A 12,888-nucleotide genomic window follows, 5' to 3' on the forward strand; every position below is an offset into this window, starting at 1 on the left:
TTTTATATAGCGGATGTGGTCGTGTGGTCTAGAGCGCTGGACATGAGGCTAAGCGATTGGTGCTGTAGTGTATCAAAGGTGTGAGTTCGAATCCCGTTGAGGGACAAAAATTTGTCAGCATAAAAGTCTAATTCTAACACTGTTGGGTGTAATTTTCAGACTTATATAAATATTTGTATTAACCCTGCGTCTCAAACACACTGAGATCCAGTGGGCATATATATTGTATGGTTGTCACTTGCTTAGACTTGTTTGTATGATATACTTATTTCTAGTGACTGTATAATGAATTGAATCATTATCCCATACGGTATATAAAAATTGTTGAGTTAGATTGCTGACAAATAACAAATACATTGTGTATTAAATAATAATATAACATCTTCACACGCTTAAAACACATGTCTTATGTCTATCTCTAGATTCGCCTTACGTGACAAGGTAACACTACGACTATTGAAGTTATATTTTTATATAGCGGATGTGGTCGTGTGGTCTAGAGCGCTGGACATGAGGCTAAGCGATTGGTGCTGTAGTGTATCAAAGGTGTGAGTTCGAATCCCGTTGAGGGACAAAAATTTGTCAGCATAAAAGTCTAATTCTAACACTGTTGGGTGTAATTTTCAGACTTATATAAATATTTGTATTAACCCTGCGTCTCAAACACACTGAGATCCAGTGGGCATATATATTGTATGGTTGTCACTTGCTTAGACTTGTTTGTATGATATACTTATTTCTAGTGACTGTATAATGAATTGAATCATTATCCCATACGGTATATAAAAATTGTTGAGTTAGATTGCTGACAAATAACAAATACATTGTGTATTAAATAATAATATAACATCTTCACACGCTTAAAACACATGTCTTATGTCTATCTCTAGATTCGCCTTACGTGACAAGGTAACACTACGACTATTGAAGTTATATTTTTATATAGCGGATGTGGTCGTGTGGTCTAGAGCGCTGGACATGAGGCTAAGCGATTGGTGCTGTAGTGTATCAAAGGTGTGAGTTCGAATCCCGTTGAGGGACAAAAATTTGTCAGCATAAAAGTCTAATTCTAACACTGTTGGGTGTAATTTTCAGACTTATATAAATATTTGTATTAACCCTGCGTCTCAAACACACTGAGATCCAGTGGGCATATATATTGTATGGTTGTCACTTGCTTAGACTTGTTTGTATGATATACTTATTTCTAGTGACTGTATAATGAATTGAATCATTATCCCATACGGTATATAAAAATTGTTGAGTTAGATTGCTGACAAATAACAAATACATTGTGTATTAAATAATAATATAACATCTTCACACGCTTAAAACACATGTCTTATGTCTATCTCTAGATTCGCCTTACGTGACAAGGTAACACTACGACTATTGAAGTTATATTTTTATATAGCGGATGTGGTCGTGTGGTCTAGAGCGCTGGACATGAGGCTAAGCGATTGGTGCTGTAGTGTATCAAAGGTGTGAGTTCGAATCCCGTTGAGGGACAAAAATTTGTCAGCATAAAAGTCTAATTCTAACACTGTTGGGTGTAATTTTCAGACTTATATAAATATTTGTATTAACCCTGCGTCTCAAACACACTGAGATCCAGTGGGCATATATATTGTATGGTTGTCACTTGCTTAGACTTGTTTGTATGATATACTTATTTCTAGTGACTGTATAATGAATTGAATCATTATCCCATACGGTATATAAAAATTGTTGAGTTAGATTGCTGACAAATAACAAATACATTGTGTATTAAATAATAATATAACATCTTCACACGCTTAAAACACATGTCTTATGTCTATCTCTAGATTCGCCTTACGTGACAAGGTAACACTACGACTATTGAAGTTATATTTTTATATAGCGGATGTGGTCGTGTGGTCTAGAGCGCTGGACATGAGGCTAAGCGATTGGTGCTGTAGTGTATCAAAGGTGTGAGTTCGAATCCCGTTGAGGGACAAAAATTTGTCAGCATAAAAGTCTAATTCTAACACTGTTGGGTGTAATTTTCAGACTTATATAAATATTTGTATTAACCCTGCGTCTCAAACACACTGAGATCCAGTGGGCATATATATTGTATGGTTGTCACTTGCTTAGACTTGTTTGTATGATATACTTATTTCTAGTGACTGTATAATGAATTGAATCATTATCCCATACGGTATATAAAAATTGTTGAGTTAGATTGCTGACAAATAACAAATACATTGTGTATTAAATAATAATATAACATCTTCACACGCTTAAAACACATGTCTTATGTCTATCTCTAGATTCGCCTTACGTGACAAGGTAACACTACGACTATTGAAGTTATATTTTTATATAGCGGATGTGGTCGTGTGGTCTAGAGCGCTGGACATGAGGCTAAGCGATTGGTGCTGTAGTGTATCAAAGGTGTGAGTTCGAATCCCGTTGAGGGACAAAAATTTGTCAGCATAAAAGTCTAATTCTAACACTGTTGGGTGTAATTTTCAGACTTATATAAATATTTGTATTAACCCTGCGTCTCAAACACACTGAGATCCAGTGGGCATATATATTGTATGGTTGTCACTTGCTTAGACTTGTTTGTATGATATACTTATTTCTAGTGACTGTATAATGAATTGAATCATTATCCCATACGGTATATAAAAATTGTTGAGTTAGATTGCTGACAAATAACAAATACATTGTGTATTAAATAATAATATAACATCTTCACACGCTTAAAACACATGTCTTATGTCTATCTCTAGATTCGCCTTACGTGACAAGGTAACACTACGACTATTGAAGTTATATTTTTATATAGCGGATGTGGTCGTGTGGTCTAGAGCGCTGGACATGAGGCTAAGCGATTGGTGCTGTAGTGTATCAAAGGTGTGAGTTCGAATCCCGTTGAGGGACAAAAATTTGTCAGCATAAAAGTCTAATTCTAACACTGTTGGGTGTAATTTTCAGACTTATATATATATATATATATATATATATATATATACATTGTTTTCAATTTAGACTTTTATATATATATATATATATATATATATATATTCTGTCCTGAATGATTAGAAAATGTTCTGACCTTCGTTTGCGTGGAAATTAAGAAATTAATATCTGACTGTCTTTAAGGAAAAACGTTATTATATGTCTTTATGTTCGAAAAAAGTAAAAAAAACTTTACACGACAATATAGATTCATGATTCATTGAAACGAATAAATATGCTATGAATATAATTAAATTAAATAAACGCTTAACTTTTTTGTGTTCATATGGTAATGTTTACGTTCATAAGACGTTTTGCTAAAAAAAACAAATTATAAACTGTTCATTACAAAAAAAAAAAAAAAAAAAAAAAACAAGATACCAATTTGATCAGTGTTGATTGAGGTCGTGCAGCAAATATACCCCGAATCATGTTTGAAAAAAAAAAGATAATCAAGATTTATTAGATATTCCCAAAAACTGGTTATTTTTGACAGTTTTGATGTATTAGAGATACGTCTAAGACTTATAAAACTGTTGTAATCATATATTTCATCTCAACTTTTATAATTTATAATATATAATGATGCAAAAACAGAAGTGTTCATATATAATCGATACTTAACTGGCAATCCGATTAATACATAGAAACCGCTACTATTCGCGGGTTAATTACGCCTTTTACTCTGTGAAATTCCTATATTCAAAGTATTATAATCAAGATAAAAAAAAGTGAGGGCTTCGAATGAATTCTACAGGGAGCGAGACAGAGTTTATCGACGGGGTAAATGGGTCCCGCTATGAGTTCACCATTTGATATGCAATTTGACACTCAGTCAAAATATCGTAACAGAACGAATAATTAAATGAACATATTTACTATATAAAATGTGACCAACAGAGTAATGTTGACGACTCTTTGACCTTTAAGATAAAAAAAATCAAAAGGTAATACACCTTTGAAAAAAGTGTCACTATGGCAATTTCGGCGACACGTAGTAGAATTACTGCTGCTTGTTAACTTATTTCAATTAACATTCGTGTATTGTTATCTTCTGAGTGGCTGTTTTTTATCAGTCTGCATTATTGAGAAATTAAAGTTGAAACTACCTCCAGGAAAATTGGTGTGATATGATATTGGATTCTCTTTCTAGGTCCATTTTAATCATAAAGGTCAACACGTTTTCAGGTATTTCAAATGCTTAGAACAGAGGAAATTTAAGAAAAGTGCTTACGACTTAATACTCATTCTCTGTAACCACTTAAACTTTTTCGGCACGCATAGTCACCGATCTTTCTGAAAATTGGCTGATATGTAGATCCTATAAGCCTAGTCAGAAAAATAATGCCAACCGATATATATATTGGTTGGTTACCATGGTAACAGCGGAGAAAGTTGAGAATTTTGAGAAAAATACAATATTTGGTGTAGTGCTGTGAAATTATGCGGCTACATCTATTAAAAAGAAACACAAAAACAATTAATTTCATTCTTGTTTTTATCAATATTCAAAAAAAGTTATGGGGAATCTACTTAGAAACATGTGAAATTAATTTCTAAAAAATGATCATGTGCAATATTCCTCACAATACGAATTATCTCCCTTTGGTGGGTTACACTAATGACTGGACCAAAGCGACAATGCTAATACCTTTTTTTATTTCTCAAAGGATTCATGTCAAATTTGAATTGTAATAAATTTAGACCATTTAATACATAAATATAAGAAACCATATTGAAAACTTCTTTAAATCTTCAGAAAACTTGACCTGACCAACGCTGACAATGACAGGACCAAACGAATATGCTAATAACCTCTTTGATTTCTTAAAAGATTTATGTTAAATTTGAAATAATAATAAAATTTCATCATTTAATATATAAATATAGGAAAAATTTATAAAAAATTCCGAAAAAGTGACCTTTCTAACATTGACAATAAACTGACCAACAACATCAATGACCTAACCGATGAAACTTTCTGTGTTATTTTATATTATTAAAAAAAATACAGGAAAAATATATGTTTTTGGGTAAAAAACTTGACCTCACCAACGTTGACTGTGTCCTGAATGTTGTACTACCTAATACTTATTTATATCTTATAGGATTTGTTTAAAATTTATTACAAAAAACAACATTAAGATTGAATGGTAAAGTCTTTATCAAATAATAAAAAACCCCTGGGGAAAACAGTTAAGGGTACTGTGACGAGCACGGGGTTATTTAAACTTTTTATAGTATGGAGTAGTAGATTGTATTTTACTGTGTTGTAAATCATGTCGTATATTACCGGTTATAATTTGACAAGTTTGATCACAAATATAAAGTAACACAAAAAAGGTGTGAAGTAGGCCAAAAATACATGTAAGTTGATAATTCCAATATAGTTTGTTTTTTTAATATTTTCTTAACAGTAAATAATTATTTCCACGTCCTACTTAAGGCATGCCCGAGCCTTGTGCAGGATATCTTGGTAGTTTTAAATATTTTCATAACAAACAAAAAAACATTTTGAGGACTACTTGAGGTATGCATGAGCCCTTGTATGCACGATATCTTGGTAGTTTAAAATATTTTCATAAAATATAAGTAAACAATTTCGCGGACTTAACTTGAGGTATGCAAGAGCCTTGTCTTAGTTTAAATGTATCCGAAAGTCAATAAATTTATCGTTTGCTAATATGTTTGAAAATCATTTTATATTTTCTTATTTGATAAAATTAATGGTTCAATCTAAGTGTTTCTATAAATTTGATGCAAAGCCTTTTATATTTAAATAGGTATATAGTCATTTTTCCTGGTCAAGATAACTGTCAGAATGTAGGACAGAAAGTCACAGACAAAAAGTCACATACAAAAAGTCACAGACAAAAAGTCACGGACAAAAAGTCACATGTATAATATGTTATAAACATTGAGTTCTGTTTCATAGTAAAATCTATTTTTTTTTTGTTAAAAGAAAGCCAATATACTAATTTTGAGAAACATCTTTCTGTAATGGGCTTTCAGTGAAAATCAAATTATATGTACATAAAATTGAGAATGGAAATGGAGAATGTGTCAAAGAGACAACAACCCGACCATAGAGCAGACAACAGCCGAAGGCCACCAATGGGTCTCCAATGCAGCGAGAAACTCCCGCACCCGGAGGCATCCTTCAGCTACATATATATAATTCTTTTAACTTTACCCTGTGTTAAGTTATCATATTGTCAATATTTTTTAATTTGCTGCTAAAAATCCATTAAGATAATCGTTATTTTCTCAAATTTGAATAATCCAATGCCTATTACTAATGTTAAGATAGTGCTACCTTAGTCGGATCCTGGGGGCACGAAGGACCTACCCCCGCCTTTCATTGGAAACATTTGGTTGAAAACATATGGAATCACTGAAGCATGTATGTAGCGGGCCCTCTCTTGAGGCAGTCAGTGGGACCCCTTATATGAAAATTGTCTAGATGTTATATTCCACCCCCACCCCCCGGCTGCTCGTCGTAAGACCCGCAGCTGCCCGCTGACAGATTTTCCGCGGGTCCTCGTAGGGAAATTGAACTTTGGGAATAAATCTCAAAAATTCCTCCCCGGCCAGAACGGCAAACAAGAAATATGTCGGATGAATAGCAGGGACCATCGGATCGACGGTTGACTGTACCCGACCTGGCTGGTTACGCCATTTGTTTGCTGAAGAACCCTTGCGTTAATTATTTTAGGGGCACCCTAGTTGACCTGTTGAAATTTGTGTCCTTGTCTAATTGATCCCGATTTCCAGTGATATTTCAAATTGTCCGCCTTCATCCAAGCCTACCCCTATTGCAGGACCTTTCTGAAATTGTTTGTTTTTCAACTTATTTCAAAAATTATCTTCATATAGAAACTCATCGTCCAATAATACAAATATTATTCAAAACATATAGCTATGCCTGCTTTTCCATTTCAACATTGAGTTAGAGAATGAATAAGAAAAATAAAAAGCTCATAATGTAGGTGTTTTTTCCTTTATACAAAGAAAGGTTAGATGGTCAATTATCATTTATTTAGAGAATCAACGTCTGACTCTTTTTGTTCTATTTTTTATTGTGTTGAATTGTATCAAATTATTACCTTTAATTAATTTTTGGTCACTAGACTAGCAGGGCCTACAATGTTCCTATTAAATTAAATGATTTTGTTCTCTTCTGAAATATGCATGAGATGTTTGACACTGGACATAAAGCAAACCACAACTAATCGATCATTTTTTTTTTACAAAATCTTACCCCCCCCCCCCCCCTCCCCATTTATTTCTGTGCCTCACACACACAATTTTAAGCTTGGCCTTTCTTGAACTGTCAATTTTCTGATTGTATCTTCTTAATATTATGTATAAATAGGTAGGAGCTAGAAGCTATAATTCCAAACTGTCAACACCAAGTCTTTGATCTTTTATCTTCACTACAGCATTTCAATAATTATAGTTGATGGACTGACTTATAAACACCATCGTATTTTGACACTGCATTAAATTGAAAACTTACAGAAGAGAGTTTTTTGTATGAGAGATTTAGTCTATTTTAAAGCGTTTTCTAAGTTTATGCGTATAATTTGTTGTTTCTATTGCAACACTTACACGAATAATGCCTGCAATATTATTAATATTTCTCAAATACAAGAAAACCTGCATAATGTAAGCAAAATTGTATACATTCATTGTTATATGTATCGAAGTTCTTTAAAACGAATTTGTAAAAATCAGCACTCATCCGTTATTTTGAAAATGGACTGCTTGTTTCCATGGCAACGAATTCAATGGCAAATATTGCACAATTGAATATATATAATTTTTGAAATGATTTTATTTGTTTTTTCTAGATTAAGTAAATGTTTTTCTTGTATATTTTTCATGATCATGAAATTAGACTGTAATTTCTTCATAATCAGCACTTTTATCCAGATTAGAGAAATTGTGTTTGTTTCCTTCAAGTGGTAACACCATTATCGATATACTATACTAGCAAAATTATTATTATATACACATGTGTGTATACAATGAAACTTGATAAGTGTTTTAGTTTTCGTACTTTTGTGCACATTTAAGAAACTAACTGAAACTTTTTCAAAATTGTTTTAAACTTGTGTATCATCATGAAATTGTTTCCATAGCAACACAGTTTAAACTATAATACCGTTATATATGAATATGTTTAAAATTTTGATGATTACAATAATTTCTACAAATTGTATATTTATTTATTTTTTCTGACTGCAGAATTAGGTTTTAAAACATTTTTTTTCAAAATTTTTCAATTTTTTTTTCTGAAAAAATTAAAACTAAGCATTTTGTATCCATGGTAACAAAATAATGAAACATACTTCCCCATGACTTTTTCGCGTCATTGATTAGATAAGACTATTGTATTTATGAATTCATGGTTGACTTTTACTCAGGTGTCCGCAAAAAAATTTGGTGAGCATTCAAAAATGACCTCAAAAGGGTATTTTTACCTAATGCAAACCACATAAAAAGGGGGGTATATGTGGTTATGATTGGAAATTGATATGAAAATATCAGTTATTAAATTACATTAATAAAATGCATATATTCAATAAAATCATAAAAAATTATTCTTTCACTTATTCATTTACTATGAAAAATTATGTTGAAAATAGCCTTTTTCAGCTTAAATCATAGATATCCAGAACAGGTAAAACTGGTCATCAGTTGCTATGGCAACCGATATGCATAGCAACCAAAATTTTGCAATTTTTTGTTTGTTTCATCAAGACTAGGAAGTGTGTGAAGTTTGAAGAAAATCGATGACCATGTGTGCCACACTCCCTATGTAAGAGTTTAAATAGTTACAGAGAACCAGTATTAATAAGTTGATAAGGTATTATCTGTTTTATTTTGCAAATCGATATTTTTGTCTTTTACTTTTTTAAATATAAATTATCCAGTCTTAAGTGTTTCGTTTAATAATGGAAAAAGCAACATCAATAGTAAAATTGAATGACAAAAAATTTAGTCTAGTAGTTTACATACAGTTGATAATCACATGGAACGTTTGAAGAGCATTTTCAAAAATGTTGCATACTCAAGGGTACTCTGATTTTTTTTTAACCAGGGTTGATACACATGGCATATGAAGCATATAGCACGTCGACGCACCCGGTCTCGATCATTTTAGAGTTGATGCAATTCCTTCAGTTTGTTTTTGTAACCTTGATCCTTGTATTCTTATTCGCTTTACGAGATTTTGAACATCAATAGACTACTATAATAGTATTGCATTTATTCATTTGATCTTTAACAGTTCAAATATTGACTGGTTTGTTATATGAAAATATCGACGTGATACAAGTAGGCTGAAATTTGTCAGTTTATAATCAGAATTTGTTTTTTGTCTTTTTCCTTGTTGTTGTTGATTTTTTTTTTTTTTTTTTTTTTCTCTTGAGACAGGTGTTTAAAAATCAAAACTATTCAACTTTCAAAAACATTTGTAGATTAAAAGCAATACACTTCAGATAGACAGTCCTAATTTTTGTATTGTTTGCTTGATTATTATTTTATAGTGACAGATTAACAAAGTCCTTACTTATGTTTTTGCTTATTACATGCATTCCCTTACAATCCGTTCACTGTGTACATTTTGTAATCTTCTTACAACACCTTCAAAACATCAGAATCACTTATGTTTTGTTTTATTTATCTAAGTAGGCTGTGTTTAAAATGCATTGTTGCGGATCTATATTGATGAATATGTGATTTTAGTATCTTGTTTTCATTTTGTTATAATATAGGTCAATTATGAGATATAAAGGCCAAGAATACGTAACACTAGTTTTACTGGCTGCTGTTATATACTTTTATATTTCATGGAAGAACAGATCGATACTAGTAAGTACTAATATGTTTTTGTAGACTGCTGTTTGTCTTTTAAATGTTTAGTTTTGTTTTGTATTTTGTCTTGGTGTTTTCACTTTTGTCTTTAATATTCCTTCTGTATCGTCCGCTTCTTTCTGTAGTATACGTCAACATGGAGAAATTTCGAATCCAACAAAATGAATTCCACTTTATACATGTATCTGTAAAACCATTCGAAATTTGGGGTCTTAATGCTCTTCAACATTCTACTTTATTTGGCCTGTTGAATGTTTTTGATTCGTTCGTCACTGATAAGTTTTTTGTAGACAAAAGATGCGTCTAACGTATAAAATGTTAATAATGTTAAAAATGATATCTATGACGAGTGTATCTATATCCAAACTCTAGGTCACATAGATTCACGAAAAGAGATACACAATATAGTACTCAAGATGCGTATTAATATCAATTGTTTTAGAGAGGTAATATGACACATAAACAAACATACCACTGACGAGATTCATTGGTCAATGGTTACACAATTAATACATATGTGACATTATCTTTTATCTCCAACAATTAAAAACATGTTGTAGTATATATACGTAATTTATCTAAAGTGAAGTATGTGTATATTCATCGTTGTTTATTTTAGAGATCACGGTATTGGACGGTTACTAACATTATGAATTTAAAATCAAGGTTGATACACGAATCAACAAATAAAAAAAAAAATAAACGGAATAATGAGTAATATTTTAATTGTTCCCAATTGCATCTAAAATGCAAAGGTAATTTGATTCTTCCAATAAAGAAAACAAAAACACACACCGGCTGAAATATACTTTCCCCTGTGATCTGTTGACCTACGAAAATGTAACTGGTGTTTTTTATGCGAATACGATTGGCGCATTGTTCTATCGATAATACGACATGATAGCCATCATCCACCAATGATGCGAAAGACGAAAACGTCCGATGTTCTTTAAATCTTTCAGAAGTTTACCATCAATGTTTCGAATAATAAAATATCCAATATTTCTGACAAAAAAGAAATATTTGTAAGAGCTTTAGTACATTATACATTATAAACACCGGCAATGTTTTCTTTCCTGTCTTCCAACCGCTTCAATGGCAAAAAATATAGAGAGTTTTCAAGATCGTTTTTATTATGCAATGCTATTACTTAAACTTTAAAAGTAGAGATTCATTTTGAATATAGCGTACTTAAACATCTATGCATCTTGTCTAAGATGCTTAACTTATGGGTATGTTTTAATATATATAGTAATGTAACATGAGTATTAAGCAGTATGAACTTAATACAACAATATGGATCCAATAATGAAATACTTACCCTTATATTCCTTTTTTTCAAGTCAAGCATAGTGCTGGAAACCTTGCATTTAAATGAATATTCCTAAATACTTACATAATAAGTAAATTGTTACTGGTATTCGTATTAACTTAATAATGTCTCCCTAATATGTAGTCCAGCTTACGATCATGTCCCGATAAAAAACAACGAATTAATTTTCAATTTAACGAACATTGATTTTGAACTTGTATCTTCAAATTTAGCAACTTCTCGGATAAACATTGCACCCAACTGTAAATTTACATATGTGTCTGATCAACCTCGGTATTTGCCAAGGTTTGGCTTTACTTATTGTCCTTTTTGGTTTTATCAACTATTCAACGTTTGAATTACTGTTTAATCTTTTAAATTTTTTGTCCTTGAGCATCACGGAAGAAAATCATGTTATTAACAATCTGAATCGACAAACAAAAATTGTAAACACTCCAAATTTCGGCAGCAATTCTCTAATGAGATGAAAGTAACATAAAATTGAGAATGGAAATGGGGAATGTGTCAAAGAGACAACAACCCGACCATAGAACAGACAACAGCAGAAGGTCACCAACAGGTCTTCAATGCAGCGAGAAATTCCCGCACCCGGAGGCGTCCTTCAGCTGGCCCCTAAAAAAATATATATACTAGTTCAGTGATAATGAATGCAGTGTTCTTGAAATAATTTATTCGTCCTAAATATAATTTAGAGAATGACAATGTGAATTTCAAAGTAGGTAGCTAAAATAACTTTGTTTAAATTTCGTTACTTATTAAACATGTTCATCAGAGTAAATTGATATAATTTTTATTCATATTTCTATAGCAATATTCATACTTTCAAAATATTCATTCGTAATGACAATAACTTCTTTTAATTTAAAATCATTTGCATTTGATTTAATCATAACGGTTTGTACGAAGCATGTCAACGATATGTAAAAAGACAGTTTTATGGTCAACAAACGTCGACATTTGTCATCCAATAAATAACACATCAGGATATGTATGAATAGGTCTACCTCTGAGAAAACATATATATGAAAAATTGGGATGTGAATTTTATGTCTATAAAACACAAACAAAACGCGTAAAACTTCAGCAGATATCTTTCGGTCTAAGTATATCTCTCTTATTTATTTCATCGACCAATCTATAAAACCCTATTCCCAACAGTAAACTCCTGTTTGTATAAATTGTTGCTAAAGTCTTAATTTGATGTCATGGGATGGACAAAATCCTTAAAAAAAAAAAGTGCTCACATAAAAGGGTTTATCCAAACATCTTTTAATGTGATGTTACAATATGTACCTACTACTCCGTGGGGGGGAGGGGGGGTGGGGGGGGGGGGTGGAGGGGGAATGACATTTAGAGTCTATGGAGGTCTGGCAAAGTCAGTTCTGAAACTTAGCATCAGCATTTGTATTTTTCGCGTTACGGTTTGACAGAAACTAAACGGATCGGTGATTATTTGGTAACTAGTTTACGAATAATTAATAGATGATTAATGATCGATGATAAACAAAAATATTTAACTTATTTCACGAACCATATTTGAGAGAGTCCCTGAAAACGGTCAGCGAACAATAAGTTTAGATAACTTTATGAACTGATCTGACTGATACATATATAAAATACATGCATAGCCGAAACGAACAGGCAATAAACACGATTCTCGAAGAAAACATCATAATTAATCA

The 12,888-nt window shown here is 31.8% G+C and overlaps 1 protein-coding gene across 1 annotated transcript in view; it reads left to right on the forward strand.

Moving 5' to 3' along the window:
* Positions 1-12,888, forward strand: part of LOC127717940 (uncharacterized) — a 58,630-nt gene that overhangs the window by 16,187 nt on the left and 29,555 nt on the right. The window contains exon 2 of the mRNA XM_052224169.1: positions 9,774-9,870. Coding sequence (XP_052080129.1) covers positions 9,781-9,870 — 90 coding nt within the window. The 5' untranslated portion in view covers positions 9,774-9,780. The remainder of the gene's footprint in view (positions 1-9,773; positions 9,871-12,888) is intronic.

The sequence above is a fragment of the Mytilus californianus genome, unplaced genomic scaffold (assembly GCF_021869535.1).
Source record: "Mytilus californianus isolate M0D057914Y unplaced genomic scaffold, xbMytCali1.0.p SCAF_1, whole genome shotgun sequence".
Classification (NCBI taxonomy): Eukaryota; Metazoa; Mollusca; class Bivalvia; order Mytilida; family Mytilidae; genus Mytilus; species Mytilus californianus.